Source organism: Rhineura floridana, chromosome 1 (genome assembly GCF_030035675.1).
Source record: "Rhineura floridana isolate rRhiFlo1 chromosome 1, rRhiFlo1.hap2, whole genome shotgun sequence".
NCBI classification, from domain to species: Eukaryota; Metazoa; Chordata; class Lepidosauria; order Squamata; family Rhineuridae; genus Rhineura; species Rhineura floridana.
Genome location: NC_084480.1, coordinates 108,335,663 through 108,362,576, shown reverse-complemented (window position 1 = coordinate 108,362,576; position 26,914 = coordinate 108,335,663). Strand labels below are relative to the sequence as shown.

Sequence of the window (26,914 nt, the reverse complement as noted above, 5' to 3'; positions counted from 1 at the left end):
CAGCGATGAAGAAGTTGCAATTCAACAACATCTGCAGGGCCACAGGTCCCCCACCTCTGCCTTTAAAGCAAACAGCCTTAAACTGCTGCAAAACCAGAGACAACAAGAAGAAAATCCTCAAAATGCATAAAAAGATGCAATAAACCCATGGTAGAACCACGGGGACCCATCTTTTGATATAATCTATGAAGCAGCCCTACGGCAGCAAGATCTCTGGCACCAGGACTTTGTCATCAAGCACAATGTTTATGCTAAATAAACACTGAACAACAGGAACATCTGCTCAAATATGGTTAACATGACTTTTGTAATATATTAGGCAGGTGCAGATGTAAAACTGGTTCTGTTAACCACGGTTAACAAACTGGCATACTCACAGCCCTACCGCAACCATATCCCCTTAACAGTAATTAAGTAATGCATCAACATAAATCTTAGCTGCAATTATGATTCTGCCCACGATCTGAAAACCATTTCAAACTATGGTTTCAGATTCTAGTTAAGTGGGATCCCCTACTTAGCGTTAAGTAGAATTAAGGTCTATGCCAACAAACTGCTTAACTGTATTTAGGAAGGTGTGGGGATTTGCTCCAGGGACGAAAAGGGCTATAGGGAGGGAATACAGGTCCCTGTGGGTTGCTCTTGACTGGTTAACAAGGAGTCAATGTTGCAGCTACATTGACCCATTCACTTCAATAAAGACTGGACACATAAACCAACAGTGAGGAAAGCCATATCTGAAAATAAACTGAAACATATGCCTAAGGATACATCAGTGATAAATTGTAGATACTGCCATCAAAATAAAGCAATCTTTATCTTGGCTTTGCTTAAAATTGAGTTGATTGCACTAAAATCTTCCAAAAAGTTATTTTTAATTAGATTTCACATACATTTAAAAAAGGAAGAGACTTTTTGGGTTTTTTTAAATATAAATTTCTACTACTAATATTCTACACATGAAATTGTAATTAATACAATATGGTTAACGAGTTTGTGACAGCCACAGATTCTACAATAGATGCATCAAATAATTAAGTCATGCTTACTGTCTAATCCTTGGAACAGATGAAAAAGAATGTTCTTGTATTAAGGGAAAATAGTAAAGGCTATTAAGTCATTCAGTCATAAGAAAGGGCCAAAGAGAAAAGCAGTTCTAGAAGCTGCCATTTACAAATACTTCAGGGATTTAATCTAACCCTGCCCAAAATACGTTTAATTAATCTCCACAGTGCAGTTATTTGTCTTCATCCATGCAGAAAGTGAATATTGAATTGAAACTGAAGATAAGGATCTTCTTGCAAAAGGGCATCCCCTTAAACCAACAGAGCACAACTACAAACGTTACATTAAAGGACTGCAGGTTTTTTTTGAATGGGTGCCATGGAGCAGGATTGATGACTCTAGGAGCCCAAAGAGCTTTCTACTAGGAATACTTTTGTCAGATGATTAAAGGGATCCATTTGACATAATCCACTGTGCTCATAATTTCAGGACAATAGCGGGCATAATTTTTTTTATCAACATTGAGAAGAAAAGAAGCTTTGCACATAGTGGAATGACATTAAATTACACTGCACATTATTAATTTTACAAGACTTATTCCTTAAGATTAAAGCAGCACTTTATTTTTTAAAAAAAGTGTTAAGAGAGCATTGTAAGAATTATGGCATAAATTTATCATGCTGGCCCACTTCCAAATAGCAAAATAAGCTGAGCTGTTCTCCACAAAAATATAAAGGTTTTATAGAGTTTTTTTTAAAGATAGATGTTTTACTATATTCTTTGTTAGTCACATAAAGCACTAACAATAGTTAAGGATAGCATAATCTCATTTTAGACCAATGTCTGTTATGCAGAATACATTCAGCAGAGACATTAAGTAGGACCATGCTATGACTGATACCATCAAGACAATTGTCATGATGGACTCTGGCTTTTCAGAGACGGCTGTTAAGGGCAGGAGACAGAATCCACAATCACTTGCGCTGCACTGCCACTTCCCAGCACATGCCCAGGAAGGCGAGTTGTATCAAGCCACAAGCAACAATTGCCAGTGTTGCTTGCCACAAATTAGAGCAGTCACAGGGCTCTCCTTAATGGTACTATCCTGAGTTCTACTAAGTGTACAGTATCAAGAAATGCTGAATACATCAGGAACCTGTTCAACCAAAAACATGCTGTCACCTGTTAATCAAAGTTGCTTCTTAGTGGGATTATTATGGTAAACCGCAATTGAATTATGCAGTGGTTTTTTTACTTGGGTGAGAAGTTCCTCACAGTTTTATTACTTTACAAGAAAAGCGGAATGGCTTTCTGCATGAAATTTCACAACAAAAAGTAAGACCCAATAGATAAAGTGTTGAAAATCACTTTTATACAATGAAAATATGAATATATTAACATTTGTGCGACAATGCAGGTAAACCAGGCCTGCACAACATCTGACCCAATATTCTAATAGTAGCCCACCAAAAGCTTGATCAAACTCCAAGGGTCATGATGCTGGCTGGATCCACCTCTCAGAGCTTAGTACAGCAGCTCCTTGCTCACTTCAAACTGACTTCCTTGTTTGTCTTCCCATCAGACTAGAGAAGACCTGCTCATCAGGAGGGAGGCAGGGAAGAAACAAAGCCTGCAACCCCCACCCCCTACTCTTCTGCAGCTTGTGGCTCTTCCTTCAGGTTTGCCTCCTCCTGAAACGGTGGACAGGATGCTCCTAGAGTGGTCACGGTCAACCTCATTCTCAAGACATACACCAACTCTTTTGCAACTGATTCCACAGCTTATGAGCCAATGGAGAAAGACCAGCTGTTGCTGGAGCTACAATAGCCCCACCTGTCTTCAACCCATCCATGTTTATTTCTGGTCAGGTTGGCAGCATGGGCAAGGCTCAGCAGATGGCTCCTCTCTCTTATCTCCTAACACCTGGCTTGGCTGTCTGTCTGTCTTGGACTAAAAAAAAGGAGAGTTGTCAGGCACCAGCAGACCAGAATACATAGCTGGTGGACCATGTTCAGTTTGGTAGACTACAAGTGATACAAATCTGATGGAAACAAACTATACATGAAATCAAACTTTGTATAGGGGATGAAGCTCAATGGTAAAATTGGCCAATAATGGAATCATCACCTTTAAGTGAGCACAAGTGCACTTCCTCTTTGCACAAAGAGTGCTCCAGAAGACAACACAAGTTAGAATCGTAGAATACAATCATAGAGTTGAAAGGGGCCTATAAGGCTAAAGTACTTGGAAGGTTGCCACATAGAGGGGGGCCAAGATCTCTTCTCGACCATCCCAGAGTGCAGGACATGGATTAACGGACTCAAGTTACAGGAAGCCAAATTCAACTGAACATCAGGAAAAACTTCCCAACTGTTAGAGCAGTAGAACAATGGAATCAATTACCTAGGGAGATGGTGGGCTCTCCAACACTGCAGGCATACCAGAGGCAGCTGGACAGCCACCTGTCGGGTATGCTTTAATTTGTGCTAAATATGCCCAGTTTTCAGTCTCTCTTCATAGAGCTTTATTTCCAGTCCCCTGATCATCCTCGCTGCCCTTCTCTGAATCCACTCGTTTGTCTGCATCCTTCTTGAAGTGTGGTGTCCAGAAATGGATGCACTACTCAAGATGAGGCCTAACCAGTGCCAAATAGAAGGAAACCAATACTCCACACAATTTGGAAGGTATACTTCTGTTAAGGCAACAGGGCTGTGTAGTCGGAGTCGTGGAGTCGGAAGCAATTTTGGGTGGAGTCGGAGTCAGTAGAAATGTACGGACTCCGACTTCAAAATAAATTTTGATTGACAAATTTTTTAAAATATAAATTCAAAATGTCAAAGAAGCTTCCAATGAAGTCAGCTGTAGTTGAGCATTTCACCATAACACAAGATGGAAAACATTTTGTGTGTCAGTGTATGACACAGGACCCAGATGAAGACAAATGCTGTAATGCCAAGATCAGCGCATATTCAGGCAGCGATAAAAATGCTCCTACGAGAGCTTCCAATTAAAGCTAGATTAACTAAGCACATAGAAGAACAAGCCTTGCTGAAGCAGAGCCAGCATGGCTTCTGCAAGGGAAAGTCCTGTCTCAGTAACCTATTAGAATTCTTTGAGAGTGTCAACAAGCATATAGATAGAGGTGATCCAGTGGACATAGTGTACTTAGACTTCAAAAAGCGTTTGACAAGGTACCTCACCAAAGGCTTCTGAGGAAGCTTAGCAGTCATGGAATAAGAGGAGAGGTCCTCTTGTGGATAAGGAATTGGTTAAGAAGCAGAAAGCAGAGAGTAGGAATAAATGGACAGTTCTCCCAATGGAGGGCTGTAGAAAGTGGAGTCCCTCAAGGATTGGTATTGGGACCTGTACTTTTCAACTTGTTCATTAATGACCTAGAATTAGGAGTGAGCAGTGAAGTGGCCAAGTTTGCTGACGACACTAAATTGTTCAGGGTTGTTAAAACAAAAAGGGATTGCGAAGAGCTCCAAAAAGACCTCTCCAAACTGAGTGAATGGGCGGAAAAATGGCAAATGCAATTCAATATAAACAAGTGTAAAATTATGCATATTGGAGCAAACAATCTGAATTTCACATATACGCTCATGGGGACTGAACTGGCGGTGACCGACCAGGAGAGAGACCTCGGGGTTGTAGTGGACAGCACGATGAAAATGTCGACCCAGTGTGCGGCAGCTGTGAAAAAGGCAAATTCCATGCTAGCAATAATTAGGAAAGGTATTGAAAATAAAACAGCCGATATCATAATGCCGTTGTATAAATCTATGGTGCGGCCGCATTTGGAATACTGTGTACAGTTCTGGTCACCTCATCTCAAAAAGGATATTATAGAGTTGGAAAAGGTTCAGAAGAGGGCAACCAGAATGATCAAGGGGATGGAGCGACTCCCTTACGAGGAAAGATTGCAGCATTTGGGGCTTTTTAGTTTAGAGAAAAGGTGGGTCAGAGGAGACATGATAGAAGTGTATAAAATTATGCATGGCATTGAGAAAGTGGATAGAGAAAAGTTCTTCTCCCTCTCTCATAATACTAGAACTCGTGGACATTCAAAGAAGCTGAATGTTGGAAGATTCAGGACAGACAAAAGGAAGGACTTCTTTACTCAGCGCATAGTTAAACTATGGAATTTGCTCCCACAAGATGCAGTAATGGCCACCAGCTTGGATGGCTTTAAAAGAAGATTAGACCAATTCATGGAGGACAGGGCTATCAATGGCTACTAGCCATGATGGCTGTGCTCTGCCACCCTAGTCAGAGGCAGCATGCTTCTGAAAACCAGTTGCCGGAAGCCTCAGGAGGGGAGAGTGTTCTTGCACTCGGGTCCTGCTTGCGGGCTTCCCCCAGGCACCTGGTTGGCCACTGTGAGAACAGGATGCTGGACTAGATGGGCCACTGGCCTGATCCAGCAGGCTCTTCTTATGTTCTTATGTTCAATTTAAAAAGACATTTACAGCCCTTTCCAGGGCTGTGGAGTTGGAAGCAATTTTGGGTGGAGTCGGAGTTGGACAGTAGAAAAATAGGAGTCGGAGTCGAAGGTTTGGCGTACTGACTCCACAGCCCTGTAAGGCAACCTAAAATAGCATTTGCCTTTTTTGTAGCCACATCACACTGTTAGCTCATATTCAGCTTGTGATCAACAACAATCCCAGAATCCTTCTTGCACATAATATTGCTGAGCCAAGTATCCCCCATCTTGTAACTGTGCATTCGGTTTCTTCTTCCTAGGTGTAGAACTTTGCACTTATCCCTGTTAAATTTAATTCTGTTGTTTTCACCCAATGCTCCAGTCTATCAAGATCCCTTTGAATTTTGTTTGTCTTCCAAGGTATTAGCTATCCCTCCCAATTTTGTATCATCTGCAAATCTGATAAGCATTCCCTACATCTCCTCAACCAAGTCACTAATAACAGTGTTGAAGAGCACTGGGCCCAGGACTGAGTCCTGAGGTATCCCGCTCACTAACCCCCCCACTTTGAGAGGACACCATTGATAAGCACTCTTTGAGTATGATTCTGTAGCCATCTGTGGACCCACCTGATAGTTGTTCCATCCAGCCCGCTTTTAGCTAGCTTGCTAATCAGGATATCATGGAGCACTTTGTCAAAAGCTTTGCTGAAGTTGAGTTATCTCATACTTTTGCCTCAACCAACTGGATGCAATGCAGAACAGAGCTCCTGTACCACTGAGAAATATGTAAAGGAGGAATTCTATCAAATGATTGTGCAGAGGTGAAAAAAATGTATTCTACACAACTCTCAAAGGTACAAGAGCCTTGTCCTCATTTCAAGTCAGCTGATGTATAGCTTGGTGACACCACACTATTTCTGGGAAGATTCACAATCCTCTTCCGGAAGACAAGACATAGTGAGTGATGTTTTCATCCAACAATTGAAAAAACATATGAAAAAACTCTCAAAGCAAACTGATAAATCTTATGCATTCTTGTTCGGTTATTACCTATACTCTCGTTCCTGGAGAATTTCGACAGGGTCCAACCCTTGAGGTTTTTGAATGGGGCTGATTCGATTCTGTTTTTGCTGCAGTTGAACAATAGGTGAAGGCTGACCAGCTGTAGGCTGTGGTACAGAAGGACCAGGCATTACTGCAGTTGGCTGGGTAGGTGCAGGTGCCGGCGAAGGTCTTCCACTAGGAGGTGGAACAGCAAGCTTTTGAGGTGTACTGGAAACATTAATATCTGCACCTTGTCCTGAAAAATAAGAAGGTACTTATGTTAAAAAAGTATTGCCGAAAAATAATCTAAACTAAATGTTAAAGCCTTTTGTTCAAGATCAAAGTAAAATGTTCAAACAAGTTTCAACAGCAAGATACATACACGAGAGAGGGAGAAAGAAAGAAAGAAAGAAAGAAAGAAAGAAAGAAAGAAAGAAAGAAAGAAAGAAAGAAAGAAAGAAAGAAAGAAAGAAAGAAAGAAAGAAAGAAAGAAAGAAAGAAAATGCCAAACAATGAAACGTCTGCATACAGGCTCCTAGACATACTAACAGAAGTATAAACAATTGGCTAAGTCTAGATGTACTACAGTACCTAGCTCCTGATACGCAAAATGGACCACTGGTCTCACCTGAAGGGTGATTTTCATATGAGGACGGCCATCAATGCGGGCAATAGCTCCACCTATTGTCCGAAGGCAAGAATGTTTTTTGAAGTCAAGACTAGGGGCATCAGGCCTCTCCCACTCTCCAGTTCATTTGCAGCGAGTCTAAAGAGAAACATCTAAAAATACATGAAACAAGGCCAACGGGCCTACCAGCAGGAAAATAACACAATAGTAACATTCGTAATAACATGACTCTAACATAGCGATATAACAGTAATAGAAGTCTTGATTTCACTAGTAAATCAAAATATAATAGCGTAACAGTAATATATCCTCCGACTGGGAGGGTCATGATGGCTGTCCTCATATGAAAATCACCCTTCAGGTGAGACCAATGGTCCATTTTCCATATGAGGCCAGCCATCAATGCGGGATGTACCAAAGCAGCCCGTAACAGGGAGGGACCACCCACATCCTAATCATTAGTGAGAACCTGTTGCAACACTCGTCTGCCAAAGAGGCATCGACAGAGGCATAACTGTCTATTTTATAATGCCTTATAAACGAGTGTGGGGTAGACCACACAGCAGCCCTGCAAATAACCGCAACAGGAGCGTTGGTAGCAAAAGCAGCCGTAGTGGCAGCTGATCTAGTGGAATGAGCCGTTATACTGGCAGGGACTGGAAGCTTAAGGGACTCATAGGCTAAAGTAATACATGCACGTAACCAGCGGGACAAAGTGGAATTAGCAACTTTATGGCCCATAGAACGTGGATGAAAGGATACAAACAAAGAGTCGGTTCATCGTATCTCCTGAGTCTTAGACAGGTAGATCTTGAGAGCCCTCAGAACATCCAACGAATGGCAAGCCTTCTCTAGAGGATGGGTAGGATTCAGACAGAATGAAGGAAGAACAATGTCCTGGTTGCAATGGAAAACTGAATTGACCTTGGGATGGAAGGAAGGATCAGTCTTCAGTACAACAGAGTCCTTGTGAAAGACACAGAGATGGCGGACAGAAGACAACGCGCCCAGTTCCGAAACATCTCGCAGAGGTGATCGCGATCAGGAACAGGATCTTGAATGACAACAGACATAAAGGCACAGTCCTAAGTGGCTCGAACAGAGGGCGTTGTAAGGCCTGTAGGACCTTTGACAAACCCCATGAGGGATAACGGTGGAATACAGCCGGTGAGCGTAACGCAGTTCCCCTCAGAAAGCGTTTGATGAACGGGTGCGAGGCAATAGGAGCACCAGGGGAGGACACTGAGAGAATGGACGACAGAGTGGACACATGTCTACGTAAGGTGTTGGGTCTACGTCCCATGAGGAGGCCCCTATGAAGGAATTGTAGTACCTGTTGTACTGTGGCCTGGGAAGGATCTAGGCGGTGGGACTGACACCGCCTGGAGAATGCCACCCAAGTATGTTGATATATACGGATTGGTGGATTGTCGTCTCGAGGCCAAAATAATGTCAATAACTGCGTCAAACAGACCAGCAGCCCTCAAATGTCCCCATGCAAAAGCCACGCTGTTAGCTTGAGCCAATTGGAATCCTGATGCCATACTGGACCCTGGGCTAGTAGGTCCGGCCTGACTGGAAGCGTCCAACAGTGATATTGGAGGGAAGGCACACCATAGGCCATCCCGCCACGGTAGCGATAGGGCATCCACTGCTTCTGCTGTCGTGTCCAGGTATCGAGCGAAGTACCTGGGTAGCTGGCAATTGCGACTGGAGGCAAATAGATCCACTGAGAAGACGTCGAACCGGAAAGACCTGTTGTCTGCTGAGCCAGTCTGCTGTCACATTCCAAATTCCTCTGAGATGTTCTGCTTTTAACGATCGCAGATGTTGCCCTGTCCAGTCGAAGATGAGGGAAGCAAGGTTCTGCAGAGGACGGTCCCCGGTCCCCCTTTGTCCGTTCAAATGAGATTTGACACACGTGTTGTCCGTTCGAATGAGAACATGGTCCAAGTGGAACAGAGACTGAAAAATGGAGCAGAGCTAAGTGGACAGCCTTTAGTTCTAGCCAATTGATACTCTGAGTCTGCTCTGCTGTGTTCCAAGCCCCCTGAACGAACTGGGAGTTGCAGTGGGCTCCCCAGCCGAGGAGACTGGCATCTGTGGCGATGACAGTCCTGCGGGGATCTCTGGACGGATTGCCCTGGTTAAGATGTTGGACCCTCGTCCACCAGCGGAATGAAAGACGCAGTGCGGGGTTCAAGGGAATTGCTCAATGATGTGACATGGAAATGTCCTGTTGAAAAGGTAGCAAAGCCCGCTGGAGCTGGCGCGTATGAGCTCGAGCCCATGGTACAATATGGATGGTGGACATCAACATTCCGAGGTCCCTGGCCAGAAGCATGACGTCTGCGGTTGCGTGGTGCCTCAGAAACCATGTGATGTCTGTGATAGCATTTATATGGTGTGGAGACAGGAACACCGTTGCCTGCAGGGTGTCCAATGTCGCCCTTAGATGTTGTAGGCAATGAGTTGGCTGGAGATGGCTTTTGTCGAAATTGAGTAGCCAACCGTAGGCCTGCAAGACATGGAGCGTGAGCGTTAAATGTCGATGGGCCAGCTCCTTGGAATTTGCCCTTATTTAGGGATCGTCGAAGTAAGGGAAAATATGAACCCCTTGAGGCCGGTATTGAAAATGCTGGTGGCCAAAAGCAAGCCGAAGGAATTTTCTGTGGGCTATGCAAAAAGGCACATGGAGATACGCTTCCTTAGTTCAATGGAAGCCAGGAGATCTCCTTCGTGAAGGGTGTCTCTGCCTGGAAAGCGTCTGATCCAGGCTCCCCTGAAGGGCCGGAAAACTTAGTTTTGAAAATCGCAGCCTCGTCGCCCGGGCCGCATTCCCTGAAAGGGCAGGGTCGTGCGATATGAGGAGAAAACGTCTGAAAGGCCTACGATCTGCGTTCCAGACAGTGGCCAAGACAGGCTTTCGAGCCTCCTTGGGGTCAACAAGCACTGCCTTTAGGGCTTCCTCGCTGAAGAGTGATAATCCGGAATAAGATGCCCTTGATCATTAACTGTGGCTGCAGAGTCCGCTTGCCAGGGACGAAGCCAGAGGTTCCGTCGAGCGCCTACCTGAGCTACCGTAACTCGTGCTCCCAGCTAATTTTCGTCCAAGGTGGCATAGCTACCTGATCTGCCGTCTTGCGCCATTTCATCAGTGACCTCCACAGAGAGATCGAAACGAGATTAGGGTCAGCTAAGAGGTCATCCAGCCACATCATCGCTGCCCTGGAAGGGATGGAAGCGGATGCAGGGGCTCTCATGGAGAAAACGGTGGCCTCATGGTTCTTGCGTAAGGCAAAGTCCAGCCTCCGCTAAGTGGAGTCTCGTAAATGCGAATGTCCTGGAGATCAGCTCGTCTATGCCAGAGACGGCCAGCCGGCTTGTAAAGTCCGGAGCCAAGGAGTAAAGCCTGTCCGCAAGGGCATTGAAACGGCGTGTTTGTAATAAATGAGACCATTCGCCATTGGTCAGTTAGGCAATAGGATCTGGTACAGGAAGGTAGTGCTCTGCTGGCGTGGGGGATTTTCAAGACCCCGGCTTCATGAATAGCAGGAGTGGCAGCTGTAGGTTGTGTAGCTTGGAGCCCTGGGGTGTTAAACACTCTGCGAGCAAGGGGCTGGTAATCTGCGGCTTCAAACAGGCGGTAAGATGTATCCTCCTCATGTGCCGAATGATCACTCCATTTGTCTTCCTCAGCTGGCACAGCAAATGAAGATTCCTCCCCACAAGAAACATCATCGACAAACCTGCCCCTAGCAATGTCAAAATATGATGGGTCTGCCTCATTAGATGCATAGTCCATACTGTGCTGAGGTATGGCGGTGACTATGCTTGAGTAAAATATGACAGCATGCCTTGTAATTGTGATATGCTTATGCTTGGTCGCCCTAGATAGTTTTGGCTTGGCTGTCTGAGACGTCTCTGGCTGTTCCGCCATCTTATATTCTCTATGGGTTCAGTACATGGCCACAGAGGGGGCAGAATGTAAAGACCCAAACAGGCTCAGTACACGACCACGGAGGGGGTAGAATGCACTGGCAGATGGCTAAGTACACGGCCACGGAGGGGGCAGAATGTACAAGTCCAACAGCTTTTATATAATATCAACAGCCTTTGTACATGGCCACGGATGGGGCAGAATATACAGTTCAAACAGCTTTTGTATAGTATCAGCAGCCTTTGTACACGGCCACGGATGGGGCAGAATGTACAGTCCAAACAGCTTTCGTATAGTATCAACAGCCTTGGTACACGGCCACAGATGGGGCAGGATGCACAGTCCAAACAGCTTTTATATAGTATCAACAGCCTTTGTGCGCAGCCACGGATGGGGCAAAATGTACAGTCCAAACATCTTTTGTATAATATCAACAGCCTTGGTACACGGCCACAGATGGGGCAGAATGTACAGTCCAAACAGCTTTTGTATAGTATAAACAGCCTTTGTACACGGCCACGGATAGGACAGGATGTACAGTCCAAACAGCTTTTGTATAGTATCAACAGCCTTTATACACGGCCACAGATGGGGCAGAATGTAAAGTTCAAACAGCTTTGGTATAGTATCAACAGCCTTTGTACACGGCCACGGATAGGACAGGATGTACAGTCCAAACAGCTTTTGTATAGTATCAACAGCCTTTATACATGGCCACAGATGGGGCAGAATGTAAAGTTCAAACAGCTTTGGTGTAGTATCAACAGCCTTTGTACACGGCCACGGATGGGGCAGAATGTACAGTCCAAACAGCTTTGTATATCGACAGCCTTTGTACACGGCCGCAGATGAGGTAGAATGTACTGTTCAATCAGCCTGGTGTACAGCCAGGGCAGTAGCAATAGTTTCGATGAAACAGTCATAGATGAGATTGTACTGGTTCAGATAGTTGCAGTAATCAAATAGTTGCCAGAGCCAGCAGCAGTAGCCAATTTAATAAAGGAACCTGTGAATTACTATAGGATCCTATCTGCAACACACACACAAAGGGTATATCACACTGTGGGAGCTGACTGAAAACCTGGTCTCTGTTATTCAAAGCCCTTGAAAGAGACCCCCCTTTACAGTACTGAATGGGCTTAAATGAAAGAGCGGGGAAATTGGCCAATCAGAAAGGCTTGTGTTGATGAAGAGGCAATGGCGGTCCCCGGGGAGCACCAGCGAGCCGAAAAAATGGCCTCCAAAAATAAAAAAGACACTCTGAAGCCGCTGGGCTGAAAAGCGCGATCGTGGCTAAAAAGCCAGGAAAGAAAAGGGGAAGAGAACGGTCGGAAACACGTTCTCCAGCTGCGGAGCTGAGTGATGCAATCGCGACGTTAAAAGGCCAGGGAGGGGCGACTCTGTGAGAAGGAGGGCCGGCGAAATCCCCGTAGCTGTTTGGGGAGTGACAGGGAAAAAAAAAAACAAGCTGCAGCCGCAGCCTGTAGAGACCGTCGCGGCGAGATTTTAAGGCCGTGGAACGAGTCGGGTGTCAGCTCTACACTGCATCAGCAGTGTCAGGGGGGGCTGGAAATTCCTGGGTCTTTGGCAGGGAAGGAAAGTCCTTAGCCAGCAGTCGGGTTGTAAATCTGCCAGGCCTATCCGAAGCGTACTTGCCGAGTCAGAAGTCCAGAAGCGAGGTCAGTGGAGGTCCGGGATCAATTGCCAAGGAGGTCAGTCAAAGAGATGCTGCAGGGAAACTAGGTCTACACAAGCCACGCCTGACGTTGCAGTCAGCAACAAGCTGCAGCCAAGGTGTGCCTTATAAAGAGCAGGATGGACAGCAGGTGTGAGCCCTCAGCGTTTGGGCCTTAAGGGGACAGGCCTGCCTCTCTTCTGCCTGACCTTCTGCTGTCTACGTTCTGCAGGTGAGGGGGGAGTATCCTGTTCACTGTCTGTGTCTGGCTGCAGGGCCTCTGCTGTCCCTGGGGTGCTCTGCAGCTGAGGGGCAGAAGGAGCTGGATTCTCAGGAGGCTCCTCCGTGTCTCCTGCTGCTCCTGGGTCTGCTGCTGTTACTCCCGAGTCGTCCTCATCTGAGGAGTCCTCTGACGGGGCCATGACATCGGGGCAGGCAGAGCAGCCCAACTAAAAAGAGCCGCCCTGGAAAGAAAGGAGAGCCGCAGCTGCAGGCTCTCGGAGAGGGAAACTTAGAAGAAGCCGCCTCAAGAAACAGCCGCGGTAGTGACCGGGCAGGCAGCAACCCAACGGCCCAAAGGGCTGAAATAAAGGAGACGCAGTAGCAGGCTCCTGGGGTATGGCTAGATGCCGAAAACGGCACGTCAAAAATGGCGGAGCGGAAAAGAGGCTGGAGCCACAAGCTTCTTGGTAAAGGCTGCGTCCGCCGCCAGAGTAAGAGAGAACCGCAGCCGCGGTCTCCCAAAATTGCCGGACGACTAGGCAGGGAGTTGCCAGCCGCATGCTCCCCAACAAGGCTGCGTCCGCCGCCTTGGGAAGGGAGAACCGCCGCCGCGGTCCCCCAGCAAAAGTTAAGGGACTGAGGGGAAAATAGACAAAAAAGAGGATTCCCCTTAATGCAAAGATAAACAAATACAGTCAGTCCCACAGACTCAAGGTAAAAGACAGGGGAAAGGGAATAACATGGGAAAAACACAAAAAACCTCCACCTCCTGTCACACAAATAGACAAAGAACTTATCTAGACGCTATCTTTATCTAACTTGCACGGACGAAGGCAAGAATGAACTGGAGAGTGGGAGGGGCCTGATGCCCCTAGTCTTGACTTCAAAAAACATTCTTGCATTCGGACGATAGGTGGAGCTATTACCCGCATTGATGGCCGGCTTCATATGGAAAATACACACGTCCCATATGAAAGAAAAATCTGTCCAACTGTATCAGCAAGCGACACAGAGCAACGGTCAGTGGGGCAGTAAAGGCAAGGGGGTGTTGCACACCTGGTTTCCCAACACTAAGCATTGCTGCTGCTTACCAAGAGAGGGAGGCCCAAGGTCTAGGGACCTCAGTGCAGTGTAGGTGCAGTAGCAGAAGCATTGGACTGCCCGCTGCAGCTGCACTGTGCTCCCTGTACCTCACCCCTCTCCCTCTTGGTAAGCAGCAGCAACACCCAGTGTCAGGAAGCCAGGTGCACAATGATGCCCTGTCTTCTCCACCCCACCAACCACTGCTGGTGATACATAATCTTCTTTCCACAATTCTGGTGTATAACAGCCAGACTACAGCTTGGTCATTAGGTTCAAGCTTGGGCTTGCGCACTCCCTTCTTCTTTTGTGCACTCCAATTCTTTATCTAACTTCCTGGTATGGGCAAGCTGTCATGCCTCCATCGCATGAGTCCGCAGAGGAGCAGGGAATTGGCACAGTAGCCCCAGGACAGGGAACAAGCAGACCTACCCCAGAAGCAACTCCAGACCCCCCCACCACTGGAAGATGTTCAGGATGAGGCTGGGGCCCCTCAGTCAGACTCAGGGAGTGAACAGGAGGCCCCTCCACTTCCTGTAGAGTGAAGATACCTGCTAATAGCAGAACAATGCAGGCATTCTGGCTGTTTAAGGCTACAAGCCCCTGGGAGTTGGAGGGCTGATTGCTAGCACCTGAACCAGGGAGGGGAGTTTAAAAGGTAGTGAGACGCCAGTTTAAAAGGTAGCAGAAGCAACATCAAGAAGCCAGCATCAGACCCTCACCAGCCATGCCTTGAAACTCCAATTGCCTTTGTTCGATTATTGGACCTTGCTTTGTTCACTGCCTTCCAAAAGGCAGACAACCTGGTACATTCACTGAGACCCCACGACCTTCTCTCTTGCTTATCTGCTTTACAACCAAGCCCCTGCATAGGCAGCTGCCAGCTAATAGTTTTACAGCACCATATATCACCCCAGTGCAGCCAGCAGAGACTGACCCAATCCATAACTTACCATTACATCCAAACTGACTAACTATGATTTTGCACTTGCCTTCCAAACCAGAACTGGGAACCCCCTTTAAAATGTTATTTCCAATTCTGGTTTGGAGACCAAGCACAAAACATAACCTGCCAATTCAGATGCAACAGCAAGCTGCGGTTTACCCAAGACAGGAAATGAAAATGTATGAGGAGAAAGAAGCATCCAATCCTGGGGCATAGACCTGATACCAAATCATGATTTGGCCATTACCTCAAAATCAGCCCTAAAGAGGTGTTTGTGGTTGGTTTGTTTTTAAAGGATCAGGGTTATAGTTCACATTTTGAAAGTTCTAAAATAGTTAATAAAATGCCTTTGACTAATCATGAAATTTCATCCTCATTTCTATCCTTTACCAGTAGAAGAGTACATTTCCTAGTATGTACTAGGATGTCCAAAACAAAAACCTATACTTTTGTAATTTCTGACATTTGTCACTTCCCTCTCAAGAACCATCTGGTTCCTAAAACCAATTACCAAATTTCATTCTCATTTCTATCATTTATCAAGGAAAATGTATTGCTTTTTAAATTACTAATGAATTTATTATTCCAACAAATCAATGTCAATAAAAATCATTAGAACTGAAGAATACTTTTACTTCCCTACACAAATTTCAGCTGGAAGGAAATTATTAAACATTTCCTCTAATGCTGGAAAACTACAATAGTCAGATGCAATACAACAGGAGAAGCAGACTATTTTACTACTGCAGTCTTTCAGAAGAGGAGAAACAGTTATTCCCAGCACTGGAAAACTTAGTCACATCATTGTCCCTCATCCATTTCATTATTAATCCCTTGCTGCCTGGCATTAGTTCCTTATCATGACTATTGTCACTTAATTATCTCTGTATTATTGTTTGTGCAAACTGGAGATCAGGAAAAAAGAGAAATAAGTAATGTCAAAGATATTTCAGATAGAATAGAAATAATAGAAAAGCTTTTCTCCGATGCCATCCTATTACTTTGAGAAGATCCTGAAATCCATCAGAAGATGGTGGGTGGGCTTCCAAACTACATACTTGATATCCATACTTCTGATGTATATTGTAAATAATGTTGCTTAGCATTTCAGAAGCTAAAAGAGCATGTTTTCCTAAATTTTACTCAAAGGGGACTACACGATAGTAGAATAATTTTCCATCAGAGAATTAAAGGCCCTTTTCTCTTTTTAAAAAAAAGTAGAAGTAGGAAGATGAGAAAGTGGAAGCTATTAAAAGCACACTAAGGGGGGGGAACTATAGCAAGACAGTATAGCAGCCACTAGTGGGAAGTGGCTAAAAATACATCAGAACCACCAATGGACCCTTGCATTTTGGCCAGTGGAGAAAAGCCACTATTACTTGATGCTAGTGCAACAATATACCAGTAGTGCAGCATTTTTTTCTCAACTCTCTTTCAACTATTTCAATGGTTTGGTAGAAAAGGGCTGCTAATAGCTCTTTCTTTTCTTTTTTTTACCTTCTGGCCAAGTTTTCGGGGCCATGGCAGCAGTGTGTGCTGGCATTCCTGAAGCAGCTCCTGGTCCAGCTGGGGGAGCATTCATTGAATGTACTCCAAGCACTGCAAGATAACATTTTATTTATTTTACTAGAATGTGCCACACACAAAAAAAATTTAATAGCCTTTGCACCTCAGTTGCAGACTGTAGTGAATTCCTATGTATGAAAACTAAAAAGTGACTTATACACATTGTTCATTTTACAGGTTTTTTCAACCCCCTCTTTCTTCTTGTTTGGACTGAGTACATGTGCTCATATATATATATATATATAAGCAACTAGATTGAGATGACTGTAGGGACAGCTTGAAGAATAAGCTTCTTTCTTTGGGACATATCATCAGGACATATGTTTAACGCAAGTATTATCATTATTATTAGTAATAATAATATTCCAACATAGTGCATTGGAAATAGTTCCAATGGCACAAGGATTTCTGCTTGTGCAACGGGACGTTCTCTCCCTCTTTTCCATCTAAGAGCCCCAAAATCCATTTTAGGGTTTCCCCCCAAGCCTCTGGATCAGATTTGGGGAGGGTGGGGAGGGTGCCAGGCACGCGGGGGGAGGGGGAAAAGAGGTGGAAAGATCCCAATGCACTGACAGGACTCTTTAGTATAATACCACCTATTATTATTACATTGTCTATAGTTTTGTGGTAATATATGGTGATTTTAAGTTTTTGCACAGCGTATCTATTTGAAGCAAAAAGCCAATCGCACACAAGATGACCATAATTCTAAAGTTTTACTTGCCTTCATGGAGGGATCAATAAAGCCCTTTGGTATGAGACACATAGGGATGCATAAAAGCAGCATACCAGGACATTACAGATGGAAGGTCTGTGTTCATGTCCCATAGCCCCATTCAGCTCTTCCTCTTCATGCCATTCAAACGGCTCAACAGCTGCATATTGAATGGCTTAGGGTGTACAGAGAAGGCAAGCTAGATGAGAAGGTGGGAGAAGGTGCACACAGATCTCTCCATTGTCTGTGATGTCATGCTGCAACACTTTTGCTCATGCACCAAGGAGGAAAGAGGAAAGAAAGATGGCTCTGCTGTGCCACAATTTGTCCCTAAGCATGGCAAAGGTATAAATGGAGCTGATCAATAGTGCAGAACACAACTATTTTACCAGATGGCTTGTAAAGCGTCTGTTGCTGTTGAATCCCAGGCAGCGTCCTCTTTCCTTGTACAGCAAGTTGAAGATTTTCAGGCAATGGCTGACCTCTAGCCAGCATTTTGTATGCTAGAATCTGAGCTCGAAGTTGATGCAACTGAACAGGACTGAAAGGTGAAGGTCCTCTATTGGGTTGACTCATAACTTGTGGATCTCCTGGTATCATGGGTCCAGGCTGGTTTGGTGGTATTTGGGGTGGAGTTGGACCTCCTCCAGACATTGGGCTAGACACATGCTCAGCTGGTCCCAATGGAGATGGATGAGGCGACATATAGCCTGTAGAAAACAATAATTAAATTTATTATTTCTTGAAAACATAGTGGACTTTCCTTGTGACAGAGATTAGCTCAACTAATTTGTTTTCTTGAAGAACCATTACTTTTGATCACTAGCAAAAACAATAAGCAAAAAAATGAATTGTTACTCAAGGCCACATTAATTCCTCCTAGCATTCTGACAACTGAGTTTTATTTATTTGTACAATTTATATCCTACCTTTCAATAAACATCTTTTGTAAGTCAGCTTACAAAAAAATCATATAAAAATGTAAAATAAAATGCCAATTATATTTTCTCATTTAAAGGCCTTATAACACATTTAGTGAATGCACCGTAGCATACTCATATCCCCACAACTAAAATATTCCTGTACAGCACATTACCAATATGAGGTTCAAGACATGTCTTGCAACCTACCAGCCTGAGATTAAACACATACCCTCCACCGCACACACCACTTTTCCGCCAGGCTTGTTTAGAACTGATCACTGAAAAGCAGAGTTTTGAGCAGAGCAATGCACATTTAGGCTGTGTACAGATGATCCTTTCAGAAGAGCAATGATAGCAATTTTCCCCTTAACACTGTCATGGCATTAGCATCTGGTAGCTTGAAAATAGTACAAATGAAATGGCGAAAGGGAAAGCTGCAAGGCATGGCGCAGTGAAATTGACTACAGTGAATTGAACCAGCTGGTGGTCTATTAAACTTCACTTCTAATAAAAAAATTTCAAAAAAAAAAAAAAAAAAGGAAAAACACTAGCAACAAACAAGAAAAAAAACCTTGAAAAAGACAGTTGAAAGTTAAGAGTTAGCCAAAACTGTACTAGACAAGAGAATTGGGTACGGTTTGTCATCCAACATGTACCCTCACCAAAATGTACACATAAAATGCTGTTGGAATTTACTTTCATTTTTCCCAGGTATTGCTCAAGTGATACTTAAACATTCAAAACCATTAGTCACACCAGAAATAATGAAAATATGTACTATAGGCAACAATGCCTCTTTACCACTACTATGAAAGGCTACTGCTTGCACATATCTTAAGAGTCACTTTATGTTGCAGTGTCTACCCACCCATGCATGTAAAACTCTATGTTATTCTATTATTGTTTCCTGAACCTAACTGAGCAGAGCAGAGGACGCTGTCTCAGCTGGTTTATAAATGATACAAGTGAGCCTACTCTCAGAGTGAACAGAGTAAGCAAACAGGGAGAGCTAATAGGAGTTTGGCAGTGAAGGTATAGTGAGGAAGAGGTGTACTGGAGAAGAAGACAACGGCAAAGCAGTGAGTGACTTGGAGTAACCCCAGGAGGCTGTCTGTTCTGAGTCACCATATGCTCACCTGTTCTGAGTCACCATGTACTCAGCTGGGTAGGTGAAGAGGCTCAAAGGCACTACAGCAGCTTGAGTGGAAGAGGTGTGTCCTGATGGCTGTTGACTGAAGGGGCATGGCCTGATGACTGCTGAGTACAACTATCAGCAGCTGTGTGTGCTTGGAGTGTCATTCTGTTTCCTGACTAAGCAGAGCAGATAAAGCTGCCTCAGCTGGTCTACAAGCAATATAAGTGAGCTAACGGGAGTTTTGCAGCAGAGTTCAGCTGGGCAGATCCCTAACAAAAATTTCTTGTAGCATCCATCATATACCAGTGGGACTCCCCTATTAACCTTCAAGGAGGACAGGACAAAGCACCGGCCACTCTAATACAAATAGAAAGATAGAAACAAAAAAAATAATAGGAAACTATGGACGGAAAAGACTCTCCAGTGGTGGTGACTTGCAAGGTGTGTTTTCTGGCCGAAGAACAACATGGCGCATATGTGTAACAACTGCAAGCTGGTTGTAATGCTGGAAGAAAAGGTGAGAGGCCTGGAGTGGCAAGTGGCCACACTCAAGAGTATAAGAGTAAACAGAACACTGGAACAACAACACCAAAGAGAAGTACGGGAGATGGAAGAACAACAGCAAGGTGAAGCAGAAGAGGAGAGTGCTGAGCACAGGAATAACAAAGTGGAGGAAACTCCATGGAAAAGGATGACAGGAGCAGAAGAGCTAGAAGACACTATGCACGTGGAACAACTACTACAACTACTACTGTTATTGTTATTATATCCTGCCTTTTCCCCAGAACTGGGACTCAAGGTGGCTTACAAAAATTAAAACAAGTACAGTTAAAACATATAAATAAAACATACAGAAGTTAATTAAAATGTAATTAAACTAACTATAAAATTAAAACCAATTAAAACATGGTGATAAACCTCCCCATCCCCAACAAAATACAAATCGGTAAAAACAGCACCCTGTTAAATAGCTCTTGCAGTCAGTTCCCCAAAGCCTGTCTGACCAGGAAAGTCTTCACCTGCCAACAGAAGGACAGCAGGGAGGGAGCCAGTCTAACCTCCCTAGGAAGGGAGTTCCAGAGCCTGAGGACAGCCACTGAACAGGCTCTTTCCCATGTTGTTGTTGTTGTTATTATTATTATTATTTATTTAAGCCATTTCTATACCGCTTAATATATATAAAAATCTCTAAGGAGTATACAGAAGATAAAACAGCAAATATTATAAAAATATACAATAAAACCACAATACAAATGCATAAGTAATACAAATTAACAAATAAATATTAAAGCAATCGCCTTGCACTTCTCCATTCAACATCTCTCAACCTCCTAGTTCCCACCCAGGACTCCACCCATCCACCCTGGCTCTCACCCAGGGTCCAACACACAGAAATCGCCCCCAAAGTCTCACAAGCTTCCCAGGGGATCCCAAAAATTTCAAACAGAAGAATGCAGGGGCAGCTGGAGGCCTGGGCTGCCCCTGCGCTGGAAGGGGCAGCCCAGCCCCTGCGTTCCCACCAGACATGTCTGAGGGTGGCAGAACCCCTCCCCCGATGGTCTCAGGGCTCAGACAGCTCATATGGGAAGACACTGTCCTTCAAATAGCCACATAGGGCTTTATATGTCATAAGTAGAACTTTGAATTGCGCTCAGAAACAGACCAGTAGCCAGTGGAGCTGTTATAACAAGGCAGTCATGTGTTCCCTGTAACCAGCCTGTTAGTAGACCCAAACTGCAAAAATGTGCCTTCAGGGAGAGTGTAATCCTGTCCAAAACAGGTTGAATCCCTATTCCTTAATCTGCCTTCTCACTAACCTGGAGCACATCTGTCTTGTCTGGATTACGCTTCAATTTATTTGCCCTCAACCAATCCATTACTGATGACAAAACACTGGTTTAGAACCGAATCAGCTTCCTTACGAGTTGGGTGTCATCAGCATACTGGTGGCACTGGACCCCATAGCTCCGGACAACCTCTCCCAGCGGTTTCATGCATATGCTAGATAGCATGGGGGACATAACGAAACCCTGAGGGGACTCCACAGGCCAATGGCCAAGGAGTCAAATAGGAATCCCCCAGCACCACCTTCTGGGCTCAACCATCTAGAAAGGAATGGAGCCACTGTAAAACAGTGCCCCCAAGTCCCATCCCACTGAGGTGGCCCAAAGGATACCATGGTTGATGTGTCAAAAGCCGATGACAGTTCCAGCAGAATCAACAGGGACACCTATAGAACCGCTTTCAGGAACTTGAGGATGAGACTGGAGGGCAGCCTGCAGAAGAAGGACAGGAGGGAGAGAGACCCCGTGGGATAGCGAGCCCAAGGCTGAAGCTCAGTCAAACAGAAGCAATGAAACCATGTTCTACATCAAGAAGAACAGTAGTAGTGGGATACTCCTTACTGCGTGGAATTAAAACCCAAGTATGCCAAGACGACCCATGGACTCACAAGGTATGTTGTGTCATTGGAGGACAGATCAGATATGTGACTGAAGGGTTACCAGCACTCAGAAGCCCACTCACATGTATCCCTTTCTTTTCATCCATGTGGAAACAAATGATACTGCTAAGCAGAGCTACAAAGAAATCACATCAGACTTTGAAGCGCTGAGAAGGAAACTTATCTGGGGCCCAGATAGTTTTCCATCCTTCCAGTATTTGGAAGAGTAGTAGAAAGGGAAAGAAAAATACTCCAGGTGAATGCTAAGGTGGTGCCGACATGAGAGATTTGGATTCTGGGACTGCGGGCTACACTTCCTGAAAGATGGACTGCTGGAAAGTGATGGGTTGCACCTCAAAAGGATTGGAAAGAATGCATTTGGCCACAGCATGGAGAACTTCATCAGAAGGACCCCTGAATACTAAGGAGGAGGGAGATGTAAACCCGGAGGTAACACTAGACAAAGGCTTATACACAGTAACAGGAACTGAGAGAACAGCTCTAATGGGGCCCAATAACAAGCTTCATAAAAATGTAGGAAGGAAGCCAGACCATAAATCATATGGTGTTTGATGTCTGTATACTAACATCTAGCATATGAGAAACAAACAGGACAAACTTGAACTCTTAATACAGCTTAAATAAGCTTGATCGGTATAACTGCTTGTGGGCTTCCTGTGGGCATCTGGTTGGCCACTATGAAAACAGCATGCTGGACTAGATGGGCCACTGGCCTGATCCAGCTATGTTCTTATTATCTGTTGTCCCCATACTTCGCCTCAAAATGTCATATTTATTAAAATCTTAACAGAAGAATTCGAAGTATTAACAGAACAATCCTAACCTGAATTCTGCACTGCTAGTGGGGGTTAGGATTTGATGGAGGTGTCCCCCCAATGGCATGGGGCCCCACCACTGCAGAGGCCCCACTGTGCCTGCAGAAATCACAGCAAAGAGCAGTAGCCAATGCAAGACACTGAAAATGGGGTGTTTCAGGGAAAAGCAAGACCAGCGATGGATCCGGTGGATCCAAAGCCAGCTTCCCGCTCTGCTGTACCAGCCTGAAGCTGGCACAGCAAATAGGTAGAAAATCTGTAACCCATCAGAGCTGGCAGGGCTGCCGATATGACCGCTCTGCCATCCATCTCCGTTAAGATTGCTCTGTGAGATACTGTTATGCATTTCTGTCGTATCAGACATACTGGTGCATGCCAGTTATACTAATAAAGCAAAGGTGGCAACATGGACATTCAAATTCCAGTTTAGCTATGGACACGTGAGATATACTTGGGCAAGTCTATCCTCTTTCTTTAGTTTCCTCTTTTGCAAAATTGGAATAATAACCATCTATGTCCTATGGGTCTTGCGACAATGTATGAGACACCAAGCATATTGTGCTACAGAAATTATAAGCGCATAGGGTACAACCCCTCAATGCACACCTACATTGCACTCAAATCAGCTAGGCTTGTGCACACACCACTAACCAAACTTATAACGATGGGGTCCTACTCAGACTAGACTCATAGAAGTGAATAGACATGACTAGCTTGGGTTCTTTAATATCAATGGGCCTACTCTGAGTACAGCTTAGTTGAATACAACTGATGGTTTGCAAACTGTGTGAAGACTGACAAAGTGTCCAATCTTCAACTGGTGTAAGGAACTGCTCATAGTAAGCACACACTGTATAAATATAATTATTTGTACTCGACCAACGAAATCCTAGCTCAATGTATAGTAAAAGTTAGAAATACCAATGTAATACAACACACAGTATTTTAAGATTTAACATGAACAGAACTTAAAAATATGTTAAACTCCAAGGGTCTCTTTTCTCTTATGCCTGCATCCATGTTCTTAAAGTACAAACAGTGCACTTTAAGTATCTCCCTTACAGACTGATACAAGGTTTATTACAATACTACAATAATCCTGATTGCTCGATTTTATAGCCATGCCTTCAAGTCTCACTGCATTACTGTCCACTATTGCTCAGCATTTTTATCATCTCTGTCCCATGATAAATACCCAAGTCCTCCTGTTGTTTCTTTCCCTTCATTGCCAATATTCTCCACATACACCTGTTTAGCAGTTTAACAGTTTTCAAGTAGCATTCCACATAATTTGTGCAGGAATGAATTCTTTATCAGCAGAGTGTTTTAATGCAAGAACATTGTTGCTAAATCCATCCAAATTTAGTTAATATAGCATTTTATATAACACTGGTGGGAGAAGTTAGATGTATCTTTCCCTCTTTTTTCCTTTTGCAATCCACCTCAAGAAACACCATCAATTCAGTCTTTCATGTGAACTGTTTTAGTCTTAAATGTTAACAAGAAAATTAAATGTTACATCTGAAAGAAGAGGAAGGGGTAAAAAAGAGGCAAAGCTGTGAAAGAAGGATGCCAGGTCACAACAATTCTCTCCATCCCATAGCACTCACAATAAGAACGTCCCTTGCTTGTAACATCATCTTCTCACAGTATGCGTGCCCGAAAATGTCAGTATGCTTTAGCAAATACAGGCAACTGTTTCTGCATGACTAAGATTTCAGGGGTCTCATACGTATTATGACCCCCAAATACTTGAATTTTAATTTGAGCCAGAGAAGAATCCCACTCCCACCTACTGAACTCCAAAACTCCCTCTCTCCATCTCTTCAAGTCCATTTCCAGCCAGATGCAGATGGTGGCATAAGGGTGAAGGAGGCTGAATTTTGTCTCTCTCTACTCCCATTTCCAGTGTGTGGTGCACTACAAAGACGCAGACAAGTAACTGCTAGGAAATGTCATTTTCCCAAGGGCTCCAACAACGTCTGTAACTCTTGTGAAAATTACATCTCTCTGTGTTACTTATGGCCTAGCATGACTTCTCTCTCTATGCAACTTGCTACTATCAGACAATCACTGATTATTGTGCCAGCATAGTATGACAGGTTTAAGGGAAGAAGGCAGGAAGGGGTGTGGGGATTGGTGGACAATTTGGAAGAAAGTGGCTGGTAGATGGGCAGGGGTTGGAGGGCTCGTGGGGTAGGTTAGGCAACATTTGGATCACCTTGAAAATAAGCTGAGCTATTTCCTGATTTTTTAGAAATCAGCTCAACTTATATCTGATGCAGGTGCAACGGTAACCCATCACTAATTTCAGTTAGGCTTGCATAGGAAAACTTTTTTATGGATTTCATCCACTGTTAATTGGCGTAAGGCAGGGTGGGGAATATTCTTCCACCTAAGAGCCAGAGGCAAATGTGGGTGGAGCTATGAACGTATACAATAGCTTAGTTTTGACACAACGCTCACAGACCCTTCTCTATCCTCCAATTCAGGGAAGGAAGAGACACGATCAGAATTTTGGGGACACATTCCTGCCAGGCAAAAACACTCAAGAAGAGTGCAAAGCAGGGTCTGTTTTGAGCTGGAGAGAAGGTGTGGCACAGGGAGAGTCCCAGGGGACAAACAGAGAGGCTTGGAGGACCACATTCAGCCCCTAGAGCCTGAGATTCTCCCCCCAGTGTAAGAAGATAAAATTTTGACTTCAGGCACCAAAAATTCTTGGTCTACTCTTGCTATATCTACTGTTGTCCACTTCCAAGTATTCCTTCTACAATACTATTCCAGCTTGTACCTAAAGTAATAGTAACTAATCAGTACACAAGCTGGGGAAAGTGTTGCAATGTAGGGATACAACTATATGTCAGATTTTGTGTGTGATGTCACAGAACACGGTTTTATGTTCTAGTTGCATAAACACATCCCACTGTTTGTTCATGCACTTTGGAGCTGTGCATGGTATTAGAATGAATGCAACCACATTTGAAGTCCACATCTTATTTTATACTATGAACAGAACAAAAAAGCAAGCAGTACTGCATAGAATGAGGATATGTAAAAGAAATGTCCCAATGGTTGCAACTTTCATATTTTTAAAAGGGGACAGTGATGTACCCTGTAGAGTTCAACAGCATAATAGCATTCTGAAAGATTAACTCTCATTCTGTGGAATGGCACTTTTGGAATGCCAGACAACTTTTAAAATTATAGAACAGTTGTAAGCCTTATATAAATACCTAAAACTATTACAAGTGCTTCATTTCAACTGTGAATTCCTTGGGGAAGGGCCCGTGAATGATGTGCTTCTGTTACTGCTCATTTGTTTTTTTTAAAAATTGCCTGAGATTAACAGTATTTTATGCTTACCTCCTGTTCTTAGAGCTTAACTATATGGCATATGCTGCTATAAGAACATTTGACATTTCTGAGGCCTGTTCTCCACAAGCATCTAAAAAACCCCCACAACTGCAGATATGCTGGCCAAGATAATACAACAAGAAGGCTCTGAGAAGGCTGGCAGCATTGTTAATAAAGGAACCAGAGATATGAATGGCTGAAGTAAGGAGGATATATCTGGATTACAATGTGAACATAGTCCTAAAATCTAGACAGACAGCATAGCCTTTACACAATATTTGGTAGGGCAAACATCAGTCTGCTTCCAATATTGTTTTTTGAAGGAATACAAGTTAAAACAGACCTCCATAACTTGTACCCACCAAGCCAAATGAAGCCCACAGCTATGTACTATGGCTTCTCAGATACCTGCCTGCCTTTCCCCTCCCCGTTTTTCAGAGCCACACACAAGAAAAATAGGAGGTTAACCTTGGCTTGGTGGACTACAACTTGGACAGGCTTGAGGTAAAACAATACTAGAGTTGTTATAACATCACTAAACAAGATGTAATTGATATAGTTGCTTTCCACTTAACGTAGAATAAATGTAAACTAATTAGAATTCAACGTTCATTCATTCATTCGATTTATATTCTGCCCTTCCTCCCAGTAGGAAGACATCTTATGAGACAACTAATTTTATTATTTTGAAGCAAGAATATAATCTGTGTAACAGAGAGTTTCTTCCAATGGATGACAGAACTGGAAAAATGAGAAATGTATTTGGAAATGAGAATGTATTTGGAAAGAGATATATGACAACCAAAGCAGACAAAGGCATGGTTCACATGTCATATTTAACCATAGTTTAAACTAAACAAGGATTTAATATGAATGAGGAGCATGCTAATGGTTTGTTCTTGGCTTACCGTCATGGTTAGTTAGGAGAAAAACAAACTATGAGCACTGGTTCAGATGTGATGGCAAGCAAGTCTCTG

General features: G+C 44.0%; 1 protein-coding gene across 6 annotated transcripts in view; it reads right to left on the bottom strand.

Annotated features, from left to right (window-relative positions):
- Positions 1–26,914, bottom strand: part of SMARCA2 (SWI/SNF related, matrix associated, actin dependent regulator of chromatin, subfamily a, member 2) — a 166,370-nt gene that overhangs the window by 114,601 nt on the left and 24,855 nt on the right. For all 6 annotated transcript variants that reach the window (XM_061628942.1, XM_061628910.1, XM_061628932.1 and 3 more), the window contains 3 exons: positions 17,636–17,956; positions 16,463–16,564; positions 6,481–6,730 (listed from right to left, as the gene is read on the bottom strand). In XM_061628942.1, the coding sequence (XP_061484926.1) occupies positions 6,481–6,730; positions 16,463–16,564; positions 17,636–17,956 (673 nt within the window). The remainder of the gene's footprint in view (positions 1–6,480; positions 6,731–16,462; positions 16,565–17,635; positions 17,957–26,914) is intronic.